General features: G+C 52.9%; 7 protein-coding genes across 7 annotated transcripts; 4 read left to right on the top strand and 3 right to left on the bottom strand.

Moving 5' to 3' along the window:
- Positions 1-1,184: 1,184 nt before the first annotated feature.
- BDV59DRAFT_59790 (3-keto-steroid reductase) lies at positions 1,185-3,267 on the top strand. The gene is made up of 2 exons (XM_073696720.1): positions 1,185-1,628; positions 1,724-3,267. Exons 1-2 carry the CDS (start codon positions 1,561-1,563, stop codon positions 2,982-2,984), a joined length of 1,329 nt encoding a protein of 442 aa, XP_073546627.1. The 5' UTR covers positions 1,185-1,560; the 3' UTR covers positions 2,985-3,267.
- Positions 2,856-4,861, bottom strand: BDV59DRAFT_208822 (mannose-1-phosphate guanyltransferase; the record flags this gene model as incomplete). The annotated part of the gene is made up of 4 exons (XM_073695281.1): positions 2,856-3,516; positions 3,586-4,609; positions 4,765-4,808; positions 4,855-4,861. 4 exons carry the CDS (start codon positions 4,859-4,861, stop codon positions 3,497-3,499), a joined length of 1,095 nt encoding a protein of 364 aa, XP_073546626.1. The 3' UTR covers positions 2,856-3,496.
- Positions 4,862-5,444: 583 nt separating this feature from the next.
- BDV59DRAFT_181103 (uncharacterized protein) lies at positions 5,445-7,509 on the bottom strand. Its single transcript, XM_073690184.1, has one exon. It carries the CDS (start codon positions 7,017-7,019, stop codon positions 5,838-5,840), a length of 1,182 nt encoding a protein of 393 aa, XP_073546625.1. The 5' UTR covers positions 7,020-7,509; the 3' UTR covers positions 5,445-5,837.
- A 313-nt stretch (positions 7,510-7,822) lies between these two features.
- Positions 7,823-11,047, top strand: BDV59DRAFT_181102 (i-AAA protease YME1). Its single transcript, XM_073690183.1, has 5 exons — positions 7,823-8,033; positions 8,088-8,237; positions 8,304-8,415; positions 8,479-10,193; positions 10,242-11,047. Exons 1-5 carry the CDS (start codon positions 8,004-8,006, stop codon positions 10,632-10,634), a joined length of 2,400 nt encoding a protein of 799 aa, XP_073546624.1. The 5' UTR covers positions 7,823-8,003; the 3' UTR covers positions 10,635-11,047.
- A 789-nt stretch (positions 11,048-11,836) lies between these two features.
- BDV59DRAFT_203130 (uncharacterized protein) lies at positions 11,837-12,202 on the top strand (the record flags this gene model as incomplete). Its single annotated transcript, XM_073694208.1, has 1 exon — positions 11,837-12,202. The coding sequence occupies one exon, from the start codon at positions 11,837-11,839 to the stop codon at positions 12,200-12,202; it is 366 nt and encodes a 121-aa protein (XP_073546623.1).
- A 188-nt stretch (positions 12,203-12,390) lies between these two features.
- On the top strand, positions 12,391-13,271 carry BDV59DRAFT_181101 (uncharacterized protein). The gene has a single exon (XM_073690182.1). The coding sequence runs from the start codon at positions 12,399-12,401 to the stop codon at positions 13,227-13,229; it is 831 nt and encodes a 276-aa protein (XP_073546622.1). The 5' UTR covers positions 12,391-12,398; the 3' UTR covers positions 13,230-13,271.
- Positions 13,272-14,066: 795 nt separating this feature from the next.
- On the bottom strand, positions 14,067-16,713 carry BDV59DRAFT_181100 (glycerol kinase). Its single transcript, XM_073690181.1, has 4 exons — positions 15,927-16,713; positions 14,860-15,854; positions 14,631-14,797; positions 14,067-14,574 (listed from the first exon to the last, which is right to left on the bottom strand). The coding sequence occupies exons 1-4, from the start codon at positions 16,196-16,198 to the stop codon at positions 14,317-14,319; spliced, it is 1,692 nt and encodes a 563-aa protein (XP_073546621.1). The 5' UTR covers positions 16,199-16,713; the 3' UTR covers positions 14,067-14,316.
- Positions 16,714-18,574: the final 1,861 nt, after the last annotated feature.

The raw sequence follows: 18,574 nt of genomic DNA, 5'->3' as shown, positions 1-18,574 counted from the left end.
GAATTAATGGTAAGGGTCGATCTCAGCGGCATCAAGATGGTTAATAATAGAGCGGGCTGTTAACGAACATGGGTCCGGATCTGTGATTCCTCGGAGCGGCTGTGTTGTGTTGACCCGACCCGCTCGCTTCTCTGCTGACGGGCTGATAGCCATGACGCCTGTCCCAGAGACTTGGGAATACGCTGACTGGTGATATCACCCATTCCTGTCTTTTGCAATGGCAATTTTACCCGGACATTCGTTTTGGTTTCCCGCGTCGACTGCGGCCAGTTCAATAATGACCGTCGCCAGAGGGTCATAAGACGCCTGATATAGTATCCCGGAAACCGCTCGAGGACTCGGTTAACACCCTGTCAAGTGATGACTCGTCCGCTGCTCACATGACCAGCGTCAACTTGAAGGGAGCGTTCGAAGCGATTCGCCCTGGAACCATGACGGGGGAGTCCTGGGAAGTCGTTTACAACCCAATGTGGCTATCCCTGCCACGGGAGCATCTCTCAAGGACCTAGAATCATTCTACACGGCTTTCCAGACTGCCTCCCTATCCACCGACTACTGCGAGATTGATTGCCCCGGGCAGGTATGTGGGAGGCTTTCCGGCCGATTGATGGGATAATCCGGATGGCTTGCATATATAGCACTGTGGCGGCTCCCCCCTTTCCTGTACCACCGTCGCAACCAATTCCTGTTTACCCAAGGCCGGGGATATGGAGGCGTCCTTGTGCAACGCGGTCAGTTGGGACGGGTTTGCCGTCTGTTTTCCATCGGTACCTACGGGGTACGTCGTTTAGAGCGGCTGGGTGGTAGTAGTCAGGTACCGCCGTGCGCGCGCACGCCCTCGACTAGCCGTATAACCTAGTTTTCACGCGGCAGGAGTCGAAAATCCCAGGCTCTGTCGAATGAGGTGCCCGGTGATAGGCAGACGCCGTGGTTCGTTCGACGGCATCGAATCCCCTGGTGAAGCGGTGATGTTACGCTCGGCGACCGCCTCCCCGGCGAATGTAAGCATTCGCCTTTTTTGACTGGTATTTGCCACAGGGATCCTGTCAAATTTACACAAAGCCGCCACGTCACGCTCACTGGTCAGCCATCCGGCGTGCCTGGCTCTGGTTGGCTCCCTGTCCTCGCCAAGAGGGAAATACGAAAATCATGCTGGTCCCAGTGTGCTTGGGGTGTACGTCTGGGACTCTGTGGCTTGTGAGGCTTCATAAGTAGACGCGATGCCTTGTTTGGGAAGTTGAACGAAGCCTGCAGGGCCCATTGATCATTCCGTCGGGGAGGCACCCCGGCCAAGAGTAAGACTGCTGGAGCGAGGAGTCTGGGAGACGGGCTTCCCCGTATGAGGGACTGGGGCTTCCTTTCCATACTGGTTTTTTGAGCAATGTAACAATGGATGTGCTGATGTTTGCCCGAACCAAACAAGTAGAAGAGGAAGTAGAAGTATACACTCACGTGATCCATCTTATCTAACCCCTGATCGGGGAGAAATCAACGACAAAGACACCACCCGACTCAACCAGTCCACCAGACGCTCCTCCTCCATCGCATCAATTGGTCATCATGGCCAACCCCCCTGCGCAGGACGACCTCGCAGACCAGGTCTACGTCCTGGTCACCGGCGCCAACAGGTAACCGTGCTACTTACCTTCCATCTCCGCATCCGCGGCGTCCTCTGAAAATTTCCCCCCCAAAAAAAAGAAGGCCTCGATCCTAACATCTTCCGGTCGGCCTTGGAATCAACCAGTGGACTAGGTTTCTCAATCTGCTGTCGGCTAGCGGACGAGTTTCTCAGCGCGCGACACCGCACCCACCAGTCCCTCACCGTCATCTTCACCACGCGCAGCACGAAGAAAGGCGATGACACGCTCCGCCGCCTGCAAGACCACCTCCGCTCCTCCACCTCCGCCGACACCACCCGCGTCACCTTCGTCCCGGAGAACGTCGACCTGACGAACCTGCTCTCCGTGCGCGCGCTCTCCCGCCGCCTCAATCAAACGACCCCCAAACTCGACGCCATCGTGCTGAACGCCGGCCTCGGCGGCTGGACCGGCATCAACTGGCCGCTCGCCATCTGGGGGGTGCTCACCGACCTCGTGCACCAAGTCTCCTGGCCGTCCTACAAGGTCGCGCCCGCCGGCGTCGTCACGGACCCGCAAACCCCGACCCCAGCCCCCGACGAACCGCGCCTTGGCGCCATCTTCTGCGCCAACGTCTTCGGCCACTACATGCTCGCGCACAACCTCATGGCGCTCCTCCGCCGTGCCCCGGCCGCCTCCCCCGGCCGCATCGTCTGGGTCTCCAGCCTCGAGGCGACGGCGTCGCTCTTCGACCCCGACGACCTGCAGGGCCTCCGCACGACCACCTCGTACGAATCCTCCAAGGCGCTGACGGACATCCTCGCTCTGACGGCCGACCAGCCCAGCGCGGCGCCGTGGGTCAAGAGCTTCTATGCTATTGACCGTGCCGGCGCGGACACGGACACCACCCATACCCCCACCCCCAACATGTACCTCTCGCACCCGGGCATCTGCGGCACGGGCATCCTCCCGCTTTCGTGGCCGCTGTTCTACGCCATGCTGTCTGCGTTCTGGCTCGCCCGCCTGCTGGGCTCGCCCTGGCATACGCTGTCGACGTACCTGGGGGCGTGCGCGCCCGTGTGGCTGGCGCTGGGGACGCAGGCGGCGCTCGACGACGCCGAGGCGGGGTACCGGAGTCGCGGCGGAGGCCGCGCGAAATGGGGTTCCTCGTGTGACCGGGTCGGGCGCAACTCTGCCGCGTCAACGGAGGTCGACGGTTGGGGATATGGCGGGGTTGTTGGCGGGGCGGTGTTGGAGGCGGATCGGGCGCGGCGGCGGAAGCGGGGGGCGGTGGATTTGACGCGCGAGGAGAGGGAGCGGTTTGAGGAGCTTGGACGGACGTGTTGGAAGAGGATGGAAGAGTTGCGGGTGCAGTGGGAGGAGATTCTGGATCGGGCGGAGCAGTAGATGGACTGTCTGGGCGTTCGGGCAAGCTGTACAGCAGGGTTCTCTAGATGTCTATAGATTGCATAGTAATTCTAATTGTCAAGGACACGGATGGTGGTATTTGGTTTTATTCTGATCTCTGCCTCCCATATTTACATCCTAACCCCGATCCCACATACACCATTAAAAGCGTAAAAGCACAAGAAGAGAAACGAATCGAAGCGGCGGAAAGAACAAGCAGTGAATCTGCGTGGTCGGAGGATATAGGAAAGTTCAGATTACTAAGGTGGTAATGGCACATTCGCCATCAAGGCGTTCGTTGCGTCGAGAGGAGAAAGGGTAGCATGGACGTATGCGAAAGGAATGGGGAAAGAGGAGCAGGAAGACCGCCGGGTGATCGAAATGGCCACGAGATGGCCGAAGCTCAAACAGTGCTGAAATCAACGGAAGCAAAGGACAACGACTCCGGTTCTATGCATCAGGCGGTGTGAAGGGAGGCGATCCTCCCAAAAGTGTCAACGTGAAAAGGGGGATTACATGATAATGGCAGGGACTGGACATGTCGGTCAGTACGGACTTGATTTGCCATGGAAGGAGGGGGGGGGAAATGGAGCAGACTCACCATCAACGTTCTGCTTGATGCTCTTGTGCGGCAAGATAGAGCCGCCGTTGACATACACCTCGTCGGCGATGGTCACATCGTCGCCCAGCACGGTGACGTTCTCCAGACGAGCCCACTTGCCCACGGAGCTGTTCCATCCGACAATGGTGGACTTGACCCAGGCGTGGTCCTTGACCTTGCTGTTCTCCAGCAGGACACAGCGCTGCAGACGGACACCATCGCCGACGACGACGTTGGGGCCAATGACGACATTGGGACCAATGCGGCAGTTCTTGCCAATCTTGGCGGAGGGGTCGACCATGACGTTTCCGCCGTAGACGTAGGGCTCCGAGTGGGGAGCCAGCAACTTGGAGTTGCGCTTGGCGAGCGAGGTGAGGTAGAGACACGTGCCGCTGAGGAAGTCCTTGGGCTGACCGACATCCATCCAGAAGCCCTCGAGGTCGAAGGAGTGGAGCTGGCCGTCGTTGCAGATGGCGGGGAAGGTCTCCTGTTCGATGGAGGTGGGGCGGAGGTCGATGCGCTTGAGCACGCTGGGGTTCAGGATGTAGATACCGGCGTTAATGCGGTTTCCGACGAACTCGACAGGCTTCTCGACGAATCGATCAATGCGGGAAGCGTGGTTGGGCTTGTGCACGACAACACCGTACTTGGACGGCTCGTCGACCTTGGTGACGACGATGGTACCCTCGTCGCCATGGTTCTTGTGGAACTCGGCGAGCTCCTTGAAGGGGTAATCGCAAATGATATCGGAGTTGAGGACAAAGAATGGCGAGTCATCCTTGCCCAGGATCTTCTCGGCGAGTTTCAGGGGGCCGGCGGTGCCGAGGGGCTCGGACTCGACGGAAAACTCGATGCGGACATTGTACTGCTCTTCGTACTTCTTGAGGGTCGAGACCATCACATCGGGACGGTAGTTGACGGCCAGGACGATATCGGTGACACCGGCAGCAGCCAAACTCTCGACCTGGTGCAGGATCATAGGCCGGTTTCCGAATTCCACCAGGGGCTTGGGGAGAGTGAGGGTCTAGACATCACCGAACAACTGCGGTCAGTTCAAGGTTCTGCAGACGGTAAGGGATGAAGGGAGGAAGCATTGGTATGTTTGAAAATGCCATGATCGTCGGCGGGGTGGGATGTATCAAGGAGGGGGTGGTGGTGGTGGTTTCGGATGATGCTCACCAAGGGCCGCAGACGGGTACCAAAACCGCCGACAAGAATAAGAGCTAGAGAGGTCAGTGAGGTTCATGATTGAAGAAGTAGAGAACATACCCTTCATGATTATAGGTAGAGTGGATTATAACGGGGTAAAAAAAAGGGTTAGGAGGAGTAGGGGGGGTAGAACGAGTGACGGGGAGAAAGATGGTAGATATTTGGCGGAGGAAGAAAGGGGGGAAGCCGTCCGATCGAGAGGGGGAAGGAACGGGCGGACAAGACAACGATTGACAGAAGGAAGAGATGGAGGGTAGAGATCAGCTCAGACTCAACCAGAGGAAAGAGAGAAAAGAGAGAGGAGAAAAAGAAAGGAAAACGAGGAGATGATGGAGGAGAGGAAGATTATAATAACAGGATTAAATTCAGGGTAATAAAAAAAAAGATCAGACCAGCTGGCGTTGAGGTTTCTTTTTTGGGTGGATGGTGACGGTATCGTTACCCACGTTTGCGGCAATTCGACGCCACCAACAGGCTGCCTCGGCATGCCATACGGTCATGATACGGGGTAAGAAATCTCTGGGTCTGGAACTCCATCGGGCCCCTGATATTAAGCCATGAATCGTTAATGTACATTCATGGCAATTTAAGTAGAATCGTAGTAATAGAGTGAACAGGTCTACGGAATACATAGTAGTTAAGTGAATAAAAGGGATAGGTACGTGAGTAAGTATTAACAACTACAATACATCCCCCATCACAGCCTCAACTCCCACTCCGTACACCAATCCCCTCTACCACATGGAGACTATCACCGGTGGGTTGCATCCCGCCTGGAACAAACCCCCGTCGCACTGAGGCATGATTGGGGAGATCCAGTCCCGCTAATCTCCTAGTCCCGGACAAAGTACCACTTCGTACGGATGTGTAGGTCGTCCACCCTTCTTTCAAGGGTGCAGCGGTTTGCAGCAGTTGCAGGAGGTCCAGCCAGTCGTACAGAAAACAACTCCCTGATCCATGGCCGACGGGTGGATTGCCTGATCCTTCCAGTCTTCTGACCATACCCGCGTTATCCATCCAAATCGCCCCTCCTCAGTTTCTAATTATAATCCTTCCTGACTATCCGGGGGCAGCAAAATCGGACCACGTTTCGTCTGGAGACTCTCCCTCTCACCGCCTGCCGCTTCCGGCGCCCAATCCACAAACCGTCGGATCCACTCCCGTACTTTGCTCGTCTTCACCACCGGCAGATCATCCTCCTTCTTGGCGTCTGCTGCTCCATTACCGCCGTCGGCACCAGAGTATTCAGCATTGGCGCTCAAAGGTGCAGTAGGGCCCTGATGCAGTCGGAGTCGTTTTGCACTGTACCGTCCACCAACGTCTGTAACATCGACCCGCTGTCGGTGGAGGAGTTCGACCGTAGTGATCCCCTTGCGCAAGCTTTGCCCGTATACCCGTTCGCGGAAGGTGCTCAGTCCTACCATGCGCAACAGGACAATGTCTCGCGGCCGGAGCGTCGCCAAGGTCCGGCGCAGCTCGTGACCAGCTTTGGTCTCGACGTTGTCCTTGCCCGTGACGGCTGCAGCTTCCGGCGGAGGAAGCCAGAACGTAACCCCAAACCCGCTTCTCGTCTCGTCCCCCACCACCATTTCCACCAGGTCCAGTTCTTTCTTCCATTGCCTCGTCACAATGCGACGCGGAGGTCGGATGGTCACCACTCCCACAATGAGGTTGACCGTCATCGTCTGAGGAATGATCGAATCAAGGTACACCGCAGTGGGGATGTCTTGGAGATCAGTGACGGGTCCGCGAATACACACATCATGTTCTGATACCTCACTGTCCTGGGCCGTTCCCATGGAGCTACTCCCCACGCTGTCCGTCCAAAGACCGCTCTCCCGGACGGAGTCGGTCGCCGAGTGAGCGCCCGGCGCGGAGATCTCGGACGTCTCGTGGACGGCGAATGAATGATTGTAGAACTGAAAGAGTGTAGACTCCGCCGACGTCGCTCCTGGGGCACCGGATATGTCATCTTGATGGGCCAGGTCCATCGTCAGGAAATGCGCAGACCCCGCTCTGGTCAAGCTGTGACGGTAGGGTTCTGGGTTGGATAGAAGTCGCCATTTCACCGGTTGGGTATCTGTAACAGCAGAAAGGTCTTCCGTAGGATCTGCTCCGTCAAAGGGGAAAACCGGTCCGTCAAGAAGGTCGTCTTCGTCCCAGTTCAGACTCTGTGGAGTGGGTGCTCCCATGAGGAAAATGACCTTTCTGGACATCTCTGGCATGTGGTACGAGGAAGGCCATCGAGCATTCCTAGGACAAACAAGACCAAAATTTTAGGACATGAGTGGTATATATCTGTATCTGTCTATCCAGCAAATAATAGAGCCTGGAGATCGACGGATGGTCTGATGATATATTTTGGGTAGACAGATGTTGACTGCGGACTAGACGATTATATATCTCTCTCACAGGCACGTCGGCGTAAGTCTATGATGTCTGGCCATCTGAGATCTACCGAACCACGGGTTGCGGTGGCCAGACCTTGCGGCTTGTGAATGAAGCGTGCAGGCATCTGTCGATAAGGCGGGAACGGTATGGTGACCCGGGAAATCATTTAATCCAGACATTCCAGGTGCATGTTCTGGAAACATGATTGCGCGGATGCTATTCATCCATACTATTGATCGGTGGCCAAGAACCACCTGAGGTCTGCCAGTGAGATGTTCATATTAACACGATCTACGGAGGAAAGTACCGGAAGCTATCAATGGGTTAAACTGAATATAGTTAGTTATGCACAATATGACTAATCTATGTATTTCGAATCTATTCACCTTGCTGGATCAGATAGTAAGTAATTAGACCTGACTTACCGCAGGTCGACCCTTGTAAACTGCTGCATAAGTGATGAGATACTGTATTCGCTTGAATAATAGTTCAACGGCGATGTAGTTTATGATGGAATCGGATGGAAATGATGTTCATGCCTGAGGCTACAACACCGTAATGAGGTAAGCATGCGGGGGCGCAGAGAGACCAGAGTGGCACCGCCAATTTCGCCTCCGCATCATTCAATCTCCATCACCACCGAACTTCTTCTTCCATTCTCCTCTCAATCATCTCCGAGCCGTCATCTAACGATCGTCTGGTGATGGCATTCAACTTTCTCTACGCTTAGTTTCATTTCCTTACCTCCGTCTCGTTCTATCCTCCGAGCGATAGATATCCTCCGTTGCTGCGGCCGAGCGCCGCTACCTTCGGTCACCATGGCCTTTCAACTTCCGATTCCGAAGCCAGTATGACATGTTCCTCATGCGCTTAGAAACTATCTACCTAACACTGACCTCAAGCAGAATGTTGTCACAGCGACAACGGATCTATGGCCTGCGATGTCGAAGCTCCTGAATACGCCTTGGAATATTAAGCGCAACCCAACAACTATCTCCGCCTCCGCCACCAAGGATGCCCACGAGCGCGCAGCTGGGCAAGTCAATGCAGTGGTATGTCCTCTGGAACGCCATTGGCTATCTCAATAAACCCGCGGCCCAGTACTAATGTATGTCAAGGAGTATCGTACGTCACTGCCCGACTTCCTAGAATCGGTGCCCGCCGAAGCGTTGAAGCCCGGTGCCGTCCATCGGCTTGTGCGACAGGGATGGCCTCGGACTCTGTTCAATGGTAAGAGACCCCTATATACACTATATTGTTAAATTACGCACCTGCTAACATAACCCCTACCAGAAAGTACTCTCTGGTCATTGCCATCGTTCGCTTCTCGCCACCTTGCGCCGCCGTGCTCTCGTTCCTTTTCCACCGTAGCCACAGCTCCGAGGTACCATCGTCCCACTTTCACCCCCAACGGTCTTTCGAGACTGCAGCAACAGCGCTTCTTGTTTGGTGGTTCCAATCACAACGTACTCGCCCAGAAAGAAAAGACAGCGAACAACAACCCCAACAGCCCCAACGCCCAAAATGCCTTCTACCAGGCCCTTCTTCGCGCCAATATGCCTGCCATTGTCGTTGAACGGCACAAAACCGGTCACTTTGCGAGCAATGCGGCTACGGATGAACTCTACTGGAAAGCTGTCCAACGTGTGGGTGGGGCTGACGCTATCGCGTCAGGCTCTGGCTCAGCCTCGGATATCAACCCTGAACAGCTTCAGGCCATCGGCCAAGCTGTTGCCGCTCGGAACCACGGTGGTCAGATTGGAATGGCAACGAAGCAGACTGGCACTGGAGCCAAGGAATCTCCCCTGTATGTCGTCGTGGAGGAGTCTCTCGGCAGCGCCGTATTCCGCTGGGTTAAGTTCTTGCTCTACTTCGGCTTTTTCACCTACATGTCTCTCGTTTTGGTCACTATCCTGGTCGAAACTACTGGCGTCTTGAAGAACATTCGCGGTTCCCAGAACAACGAAGCTCAGCCCCAGCAACAGACGGTCCGTTTCAGTGATGTGCACGGATGCGATGAGGCCAAGGATGAGCTTCAAGAGCTGGTCGAGTTCCTGCTGAACCCGGATCGCTTCTCGTCGCTTGGTGGCAAATTGCCCAAGGGTGTCCTTCTTGTTGGACCTCCTGGCACCGGAAAGACTCTGCTTGCTCGTGCCGTCGCAGGAGAAGCCGGCGTTCCCTTTTTCTACATGTCCGGCTCCGAGTTCGATGAGGTGTACGTGGGTGTCGGTGCCAAGCGTGTTCGTGAGCTCTTTAACCAGGCCCGAGGCAAGGCTCCTGCTATCATCTTCATTGACGAGCTAGACGCTATTGGAGCCAAGAGAAATGAGCGTGATGCAGCCTATGTGAAACAGACCTTGAACCAGCTCCTCACCGAGCTTGACGGATTCTCGCAGACGAGCGGTGTGATCATCATCGCCGCTACGAACTACCCCCAGCTCTTGGACAAGGCCCTGACGCGTCCTGGTCGCTTTGATCGCAAGGTGGTGGTTGGACTCCCTGATGTTCGAGGCCGCATGGATATTCTGCGCCACCACATGAAGGATATTCAGATTAGCACCGATGTCGATGTTGCCGTGCTTGCTCGTGGTACCCCTGGATTCTCCGGTGCCGACCTCGAGAATTTGGTCAACCAAGCCGCCATCTACGCGAGCCGGAACAAGCAGACCAAGGTTGGACCAAAGGACTTAGATTGGGCTAAGGACAAGATCATGATGGGTGCAGAGGCCCGCAGCCGCATCATTCAGGACAAGGACAAATTGTTGACTGCGTACCATGAAGCTGGCCATGCCCTAGTGGCCTACTTCTCCCCATCCTCTACCCCGCTCTACAAGATCACGATCGTGCCCCGTGGAATGGCGCTGGGTGTGACCCACTTCTTGCCGGAGATGGACATGGTTTCGAGGAACTACACTGAATACTTGTCTGATATCGATGTCTCGATGGGTGGTAAAGCAGCTGAGGAACTTATTTTCGGGCCTGACAAGGTCACGAGTGGTATCTCGGCGGTTAGTGCTCTTTATTATGCTTACATTATTATTAGCTAACTTTCGCAGGACATCCAACAAGCCACCGAGACGGCTTTCACCCTCATCACCCGATTCGGCTATTCCAAGAAGTTGGGGAATGTCGATTTGTCCAGCAATTATGACAGCTTGTCTTCCGAGACCAAACAGGAGATTGAAGGCGAAGTGCGACGTCTTGTCGAGGAAGCGCGCATGCGGGCCACTAATATCTTGACGGAGAAGCGCGACGAGCTGGAACTTCTGACGAAGGCGTTGATCGAATACGAGACGCTGACCAAGGAAGAAATGGAAAAGGTTCTCCGAGGTGAGAAGCTCGAAAAGCTGGAGGTCAAGGCACCCGCTCCTTTGAAAATCCCCGACGCCCTGCAGACGACGAAGCTGAACTCGTCTTCGACTGAGGGTCCCCCAACTTCGACGGAGTAGATCTCATTCTCCATACCTATGAAGAGATCACGTCAACATTATTCTCCCAATTTTCCTTCTCTTTTTTGTTTTCCCTACTAGTTTCCTTCCCCTCACTCCTCTCTATCTCCGATACATCTTCCATCAGGATGCCCTGTTGAGAAGGTATACCGCCTCGCCCTTGCTGGCTGTGGTGTATATCATTATGTCCCTTTTCGTTTGACTCTTCGGTGTTCCATGTCTTGTTTCCATTTTCCTTATATCTTCCCCTTTGATGCGGTATTTGATTGTCGTGGGATTCGAAATTACCATGCATCTGGCATCTGGCATATCGGACTGAGGAGTGCGCAACGGCAAGCAAGTGGCTTTTTGGTTGGATTTGTACTGTATTGTACATACATGCATAAATAAGAGCAATGAAATCAATCGTGTGCAAAGGTCTTTTCTCTACCTTGATGTCTAGTTTCGCTGAGACAGTAAGTTGTAAGATCTGCTCCGGGGCGCAGGAACTGGAATTCCTACGCTCTTGGAGATTAGTTCATTGCGATATAGAATATGGTCCTCTCACTTCTCTACATATGGGGGCGATTTCTGGTGAAAATTTCCATCCACCGGACAGACCTATCCCCTGTCACCTGCGACCATTATAGATGACAACTTCGTTCACTTCGAAAGATCCATTCAGCCATAGATACTTCTCTGCTCTTAAGTGAAGAAGCAAGTCACTCTCTACTGAACTACCATTGGTGTACCGTCGGTATACTATTTCAGGAAGCTCTAGTGCGACATCCAGCAACCAAATTTATATTCCGTCATATCACTTAGTCCCTAGCGATAATGACTGGTTTTCACCTTGCTTAGATTACTATTCTGAAAATTATTATGGCGCGATAGCCTTATAGGTCAAATTGCTTAAACGCCAGCCTGGAACACTGTATTTAGCGTCGATGCTTGGATGCCAAATACATTCTCCAAGGCGTCCAGGAATATACACCACTCTGTAATATAGCCTATCTGTAAATATTATCTGCCTTAGAGCCCCATTCAGAAATCAAGTGGAATATGGCAAGAAGTCTGTCAAAGTAGCCGCGGTCGACTGCATGCTCTTTCTAGTCGTCACCTCCAGGTAACACTTCTATCATTCTTCATCATCTCTTCCTCATCCACTTTACATTGTTATACCTCGACGAATAATTCCAATTACCTTGCATTAACCTTCCACGATGGACCAACCTCAGGCAGAAGAAGACCATGATCCACATACCCGCCTGGCCATGCTGCATAACTCTCTTCTCGAAATGGATCATCTCCTAGACGACACGATTGAACGGACGGAACGAACGCTCAAGCGGATCGATAGCGGTGAAATTACTCTTCCAAGCGACCAGCGGGCTATGATAGACGAATACCTGCGAGAAAAGCGCGAGGAGGCCCTCCTGTTGAAGCGTGCCATTGCCGAGGAGCACCAGAGGTTTCTTGCCACACAGGGATACGGGCATATGAGCCTTCCCACGCTTATCAAGACTTTTGCGCTCTTCGTGATCCATCTCCTGGTGAACTGGTGGAGAGAGACTGTTTATCGAACATGAAAGCAGACATTTGAGGCGGGGGTCTGAGGGCACTTAGAGTATAAACTCTCAAATGGAGTTAAGGCAACTGTTGTACACATGTTCCTCGCCTGGAATGTTTTGTTGCCAGACGTGGCTTTACCGGACTCTTGTTATTCTGTTTCCCCTCTCTCTGCAACCTTGATGTGCAGTTATTATATTCGTATACCGTGAATAAATGTTGACCTTGATCTCAATCCACTGGTATTGGCATTGCGTCAATTTATTTATCTCACGAATGACTGATACCAATAAATGTATGGTCCATCACTCATTCCCCGAGGTTACAGTCTGTCGTAATTATTCACTGACCATTTCTCATCTGTTGGTCATAACCGTAACCTCACTTGATCAAGGCCCCAACATTTCCACCTCACCTCCAACTTCCCAACTCACCTCATTTTCTTACCGTTACATCCTTACTATCACCAACGACCCATCAGCGAGACCTCCGATCTTTGACACCATGGCAAAATCCAAAGAACCCTCCGAAAAATACCACTCTAGCCATGTCAACGCGAACCCCAACTGCCCCCCTGGCCCCGACATGTCAACCACCGAAGCATACATGTCTTCCCTGAGCAATGAACGCAAAAGCCCCCAGAAAGAAGGCGACGCTTTCAACCACGAGCTAGTCGCCGCGGCGGTTGCAGGCATGCTCGAGCTGGTGACCAAGAAAACCGCGGCCAAAAAAGAGGAGCTGCTCGAGGAGATCCGTACTCTGAAAGCCAAGGTGGAGAAACAGGACAACATCATTGCGGTGTGGATGCGTAATTTGGACGAGCTGCAGACTTCCATCCAGCAAGAGATGGACCGACACTATGACCGCCACGAAAGCTTTCTTTCCCAGATCGCCAACTTGCGGCGCCAGACCGTTGCGGAACCCAACGAACCGAATTCGAATTCCTCCGCATGGGGTACTGCTGGAGGGAAGTATCAGGACAATTGGGCCTATCCTGGTTCCGAGAGGGGCAATGGTGGCATGGAGGAAGACCCTGCCGCTTGGTAATTGAGGCGAGCTTGTCTGATATCTTCCCTTGACATTACCGGGATAGTTTATTTGTGCCTCTCCATGTGCCCTTGCTGTCCATGGGAGGAGATGATATCGATAAGATTCACGCCATAATGTGGTCGTTTTCATCATTAGCATCTGGTAGTATTTGCAGGAAATGAGACGTTCATACTGAGTGGATTTCTACGAACATACTTAAAGATGGGGCTTAACGTCCTTTAAACAGCCCAATCTACAGCATCTTGCGCCCCAAGGGGATCTTTCCAACGTATACTGGTGACCGTGAAGCGGAATATGTGTACCTTCTTGGTAGGGAATCAACATGGGAGCCTCCGTATTTCCGCCGATGGCAATCACCGCTTTAGTCGTTGCCGAGCGAACGGCAATTGACGACGTGTGGCTAGAGGCAGCTCGCGAAATCAAGAGCTATCTGGACTCCTTGAAGAACGCATAAAATGAAAACTGGGAGAAGTTCGGACTGACTTGCTTCCACTGCGTCATCCCGGAGCCGTGCAGAACGCCGCTATGGATGTCTGCAGACCGCATATGTTGGTGCTACAATGCTGTTTCTCTACGTGAATCGACCAAAGAGAAACAGGAGACACTTGCTATGCACAGCCCGAGTCTTTTCGACTTGTGTGGAAAGTCCCGATCCCTCAGAGAAGACATCAGACTACGAGATAATGCTACTTTTAAGGGGTTTAGTGAGATTTTGGAGGCAGAATTCTTGACTCCGCGGTATCTGCCTAGCCTCCCTAGTTTGTCAGTGTTAAAGATCATCATCACCACCCGTGTTAATGGTGCTTGAATCTATTTCTGATAGTATAATGTGATGCGGATTCATGAATATCTGGTCAATATTGGATTTATATACCTCATTTCTGGGCTAATATGTACTCATAACCATGTACCTGATCTGATAATCGGGTATCCAAGAAGACAGACCCTCTCCGAAATATCCCAAACCCCAATGTATATATATAGAGAAGGTAGACCAAAAATCGCTCAATGCAACAAGACAAGGCCATCCAAAAAAATTAAGTAATATGCATAAATCCTCGCGCATCAAAAACCAAGTCGGGAATCACTCATCATCCTCGTTCGTGTCCACCCACCCTCGGGACATCTCCACCGCTTTGGTCCACCGATTGTACAGCTTGCGGCTGTGGGCGGGGGAGATGTTGGGTTTGAAGGTGGTTCGGTTCGCGCGGTTCATGTTCTTGAGTTCGCTGAAGTCTTTCCAGATGTCGATGGCGAATCCGGCGGCGATGGCGGCACCCAGGGCCGTGGTCTCGTGCATTGCGGGTCGTTCGACGGGGATTTGGATAAAATCTGCTTGGGTCTGGAGGTTGTTAGTGTCTTTCTGCAGGTGTGTAGGTTCCAAGATGAAAAACTCACCTGCATGCAAATGTCGGAATTGCTCATGCCTCCGTCCACGGCCAATTCCGACAGTTTATGTCCGCTATCCTTCGCCATGGCATCTAGGATAGCCTTGGTTTGGAAACAGGCGGCTTCCATTGTCGCACGGGCGATGTGTCCACGCTGTGTGTGCTGGGTAATTCCAACTAGTCGACGTCAGTAGAGCTCGCAGGGAAGCCGGGCATGTTAGGGAGAGGGGATAACGTACAGATCGTTCCCTTCGCATCATCAATCCAGTAAGGCGCGAAGAGACCACTGAAAGCCGTGACAAAAACGCACCCGCCGCTATCGGGAACTGAAGCGGCGAGGTCACTGACCTTGCGCGAGTCACGGAAGAAACCCATGTTGTTCATGAGGAAGGACACACCACTTCCAGCCACGGCAACACTGCCTTCCAGAGCGTAGACGGGTTTCCGGTGTTTGCCCATCTGGAAGCCGACGGTCGCCAGCAAGCCGTGCTTGGAAATGACGGGCTTCTCGCCGACATTGTAGAGGAGGAAGCATCCGGTACCATAGGTGTTCTTTGCCGTCCCAGGCGTGAACGCGCAGTGACCCACCAGAGCCGAAGACTGATCGCCGAGGCAGCTGGTGATCGGGATACCGTCCAGCGGCCCGAATCGGACGCAACCGTAGCCCTCGGGGTCGGACGACGGCAGGATTTTGGGGAGTTTAATTTTGTTTCGGTCGATACCGAAGAAGTTTAATAGGCGGTCGTCATAATCTAAGGTTTCGAGGTTCATAAACATAGTTCGGGAGGCATTTGTGACGTCGGTTACTAGACGTCCCCCTTCCGGGCCCCCGTTCAGATTGTACAGAAGCCAGGCATCAGGGGTACCAAAGGCGAGGCGACCTTCGTCGTAGGCCTTTTTCACTTCGGGGAGATTGCGAAGCATCCAGACTAAGGTGACGGAGGAGGGGTATGTGGAGAGGGGCAGACCGCAGAGGTTGACGAGCTCCTCGGAGCCGGGCTGTTCTTTCAGTTCGCGCACGAGACCGGTGGCCCGAGTGTCAGGCCAAGCGATCGCGTTGTGTAGAGGTTCACCGGTCTCCCAGTCCCAGCAAACGGTGGTTTCTCGTTGACTGGTGATGCCGACAGCCTCAATATCGGTAGCGGCGTGACCAAGGGCGAGGAATTCCTTCATCGCCTCTTCAATGCAGGTATATACGGAGTCGACCAGCTCGAACGGGTCTTGTTCGTGCCATCTGCGGGGAAAGAGTTAATGCAACGCCATGGAGCGGGGGTTTTTGGGAGGGGAGGGGAAGTTTCCGGCGTACCCTGAATGTGTGTGAATCTGACGGAATTCGGTCTGATATTTGCAGATGGGAACGCCCGTACAGTCGAAGATAATGAAGCGAGTACTGGTGGTGCCGGTATCGATGGCACCGATGAAGCGATCTTTGAGGTTGTCCTTGCGACGGTCTTCATTCTGCAGCAGAGAACGATCACCGTCATCCGTGGAAGAGGCACGAAGCTCGACCTGGGCCTGGGCGTGGTCTTGTTCGTCAACGAGGGAGTCGAGATCGGACATGTCGAAAGGATTCTTCATGGTGGGAGAGGTGGGCGAGCGGGGGAGGAGAAGAGAGGAGAGGGTGAGAGGTAGGCGTGGTGACCTCGGAAGGGATGGCGAAAGGTGACGAAAGGATTGGGAAAGACGAGCCAATCGAGAAGGGACAATGGGGAGTTTATTAAGGGCGTCAATTGGGAGGGAGAGCCGGAGAGGAGAAGATGTGGGGGTGGGAGATGACGCTGAGAAGGCGGGTACGGTTGATTAGAAGACAGCAGGTACAGCACTAGGTAATGAATGATATTAAGAACAAATAGTCGCAATGAGCAATCAATCCTGCGCGGGGGGGCAATTCCAATTCCAGCCAAGCTGGACGGTGACGTATCCGGCAGGACAACCGGAGAGGACTCGGCAGAACCAAAAGGGAAAGATAGAGAAGAGGTATGAGGTCACTTGCCACAGGGAAGAGAAGGGAAAGGAAGAAGGAAGAGAAACGAGGTAATGGGGGGTGGGATCCCGGACCAGGCAGGGTTTTTATCCAACCCGGTGGATCATTTTTGCTCTTTTTATTTTATTTTTTATTTTTGCGACCCTTTTTCTTTTTCTTTTATATCCTAGAATAATATTATAGACCTATGCAGCAGCATTCCCTACAGCGTACTCATCCATCTCGCAGTCCCCGTTCGTCCATGGCGGAGAAGTGGAGACAGTGGGGGAGAAGGGGATTTTTCTGATCAGACGACCTTCACCCGTCGTCAGCAATGGATCACTGCAATTTGGATGTTTTAGGGGTCTCCTTTTCTATTTGCGCTGCGATGAGGATGGGATTCTATTCAAACAATCCTGATAGAAGAATTATCCTTTAGGGAACCCAAATCAAACGAAGGAAGACAATAAACCACCAATCCGCTGTGGTTTCCTTCCCGGGCGGATGCTTGTGTTTTAGGAAGGTTTGCCCCTGTCGCGGTGGCGTTTCTTATCCTTCTACTCCTTCTTCCTGGGTAATTATCTCTACGCAGGACAGTGATTACGCAGTACGGAGAATGTCTCTTGCCAAGAAGACCTCTGTATCCTCCTGTCTAGGTATTTCAATAATATCAACACAAAACCTACACTGTATCTACGCGTACTGCCTCATAAAATCAGATACACTCCATACATCCCATCCATTATGGATATGCAAGTCGCCGACTAGTGTCTACCTAACTAAGAATAGTTGGGACCTCCCACATGACATCGATCCGGGACCCATCCGTGGAGTCTTCCATGGATTTCTCTTCGTCTTGCCTGCTAGTTTCGGCCTAGACCACCGGAAACAGTTCTCTCTGGGAAGGCTGATTCAACCGGGCAGAGATTCTACTGGTCTCCTTTCTAGCAGCTCTCTCTTCCAACAAAATACCAGCTCCCCAGTTACCCGCAGGATGTGCGCCATCCCGGTCGAAAGAAGGGATTTGTCGATCTGGAAGAATTCCTTGGAAGCAGAAAGCCGAGAGGGGCGTTGCGGGTGCAGCAGCTGCTAGACGCTTGTCGATCGAGCACATGACAAAGTCCAATTTTCTCCTCTGAATCTAGACCATGTCAGCCCCTCGCTTCCTTCCTTCCTTTTTTTTTTTTCCTTGTTTTTGTTTTTGTTCTTTTCGAGTTTCATTCTTTCATTCTCTGGATTTATTTTCTAGAGATGATAATCTTCGTAGAACTACTGTTTTCTTCCAATTCGATGTAATCCTACGAATCAATCTCTATCCCGGCGAATCAGTCAACCAGACCATGGAATCGTTCCTGAATCTAGTTCCTCGAGGTGCTCCGTGCGCCGCCTAGTCAAACGACCCTGAGTTTCTCCGTTCGGCGTGGTGATTTACGGAGAAATTGTGCAATCCGGATGCTCGGTTCGGCTTGGCTCTTGTCCACGGGATCAATTGTCCCGATCACGCGGATTTCGACTTGATGGAGCAGATCAAAAGATTCAAATCTCACTATTTACCTTTTCCAAATTTCTTTTCTACCCAGTCGATCAAACTCAATTCCTCTATCTTCACACTCCAAACAATGTCATTATCATCACGCCTGTGGTTTCATCTTTGTCAACGACCCAGTCAACGTCGGGTGGTGACGTCTTCGACCAGACTCCCAGTAGAAGGGAGCTCCCACCTTGATTTCCACGGGTCCCAAGGATGACATGGGCTATAATTTTTTTTCCCTTCGGCAATCCCACCCGCTGGACTATCGACTTGCCTACAGGAACCGTTGCCCCCATTGGGGACCACCATTCTTCTGCGTGATCGTCGATCATGGTCACGCTGTCTACCTCTCGTACAGCCACGTAGTTAAGTACCAGGATGTCTTGTCCTCAGACCGGATGGGGTCTCCGTGCATGTAGTTACCTTATCTTGGGTAGGGATGGTGGAACATGCCTGAGGC

This window comes from Aspergillus ambiguus (assembly GCF_047715705.1).
Source record: "Aspergillus ambiguus strain CBS 117.58 unplaced genomic scaffold BDV59scaffold_22, whole genome shotgun sequence".
In the NCBI taxonomy this organism is placed as follows: Eukaryota; Fungi; Ascomycota; class Eurotiomycetes; order Eurotiales; family Aspergillaceae; genus Aspergillus; species Aspergillus ambiguus.
Note: the sequence above shows the minus strand (reverse complement) of the source record. Positions and strands in the feature narration are given on the sequence as shown.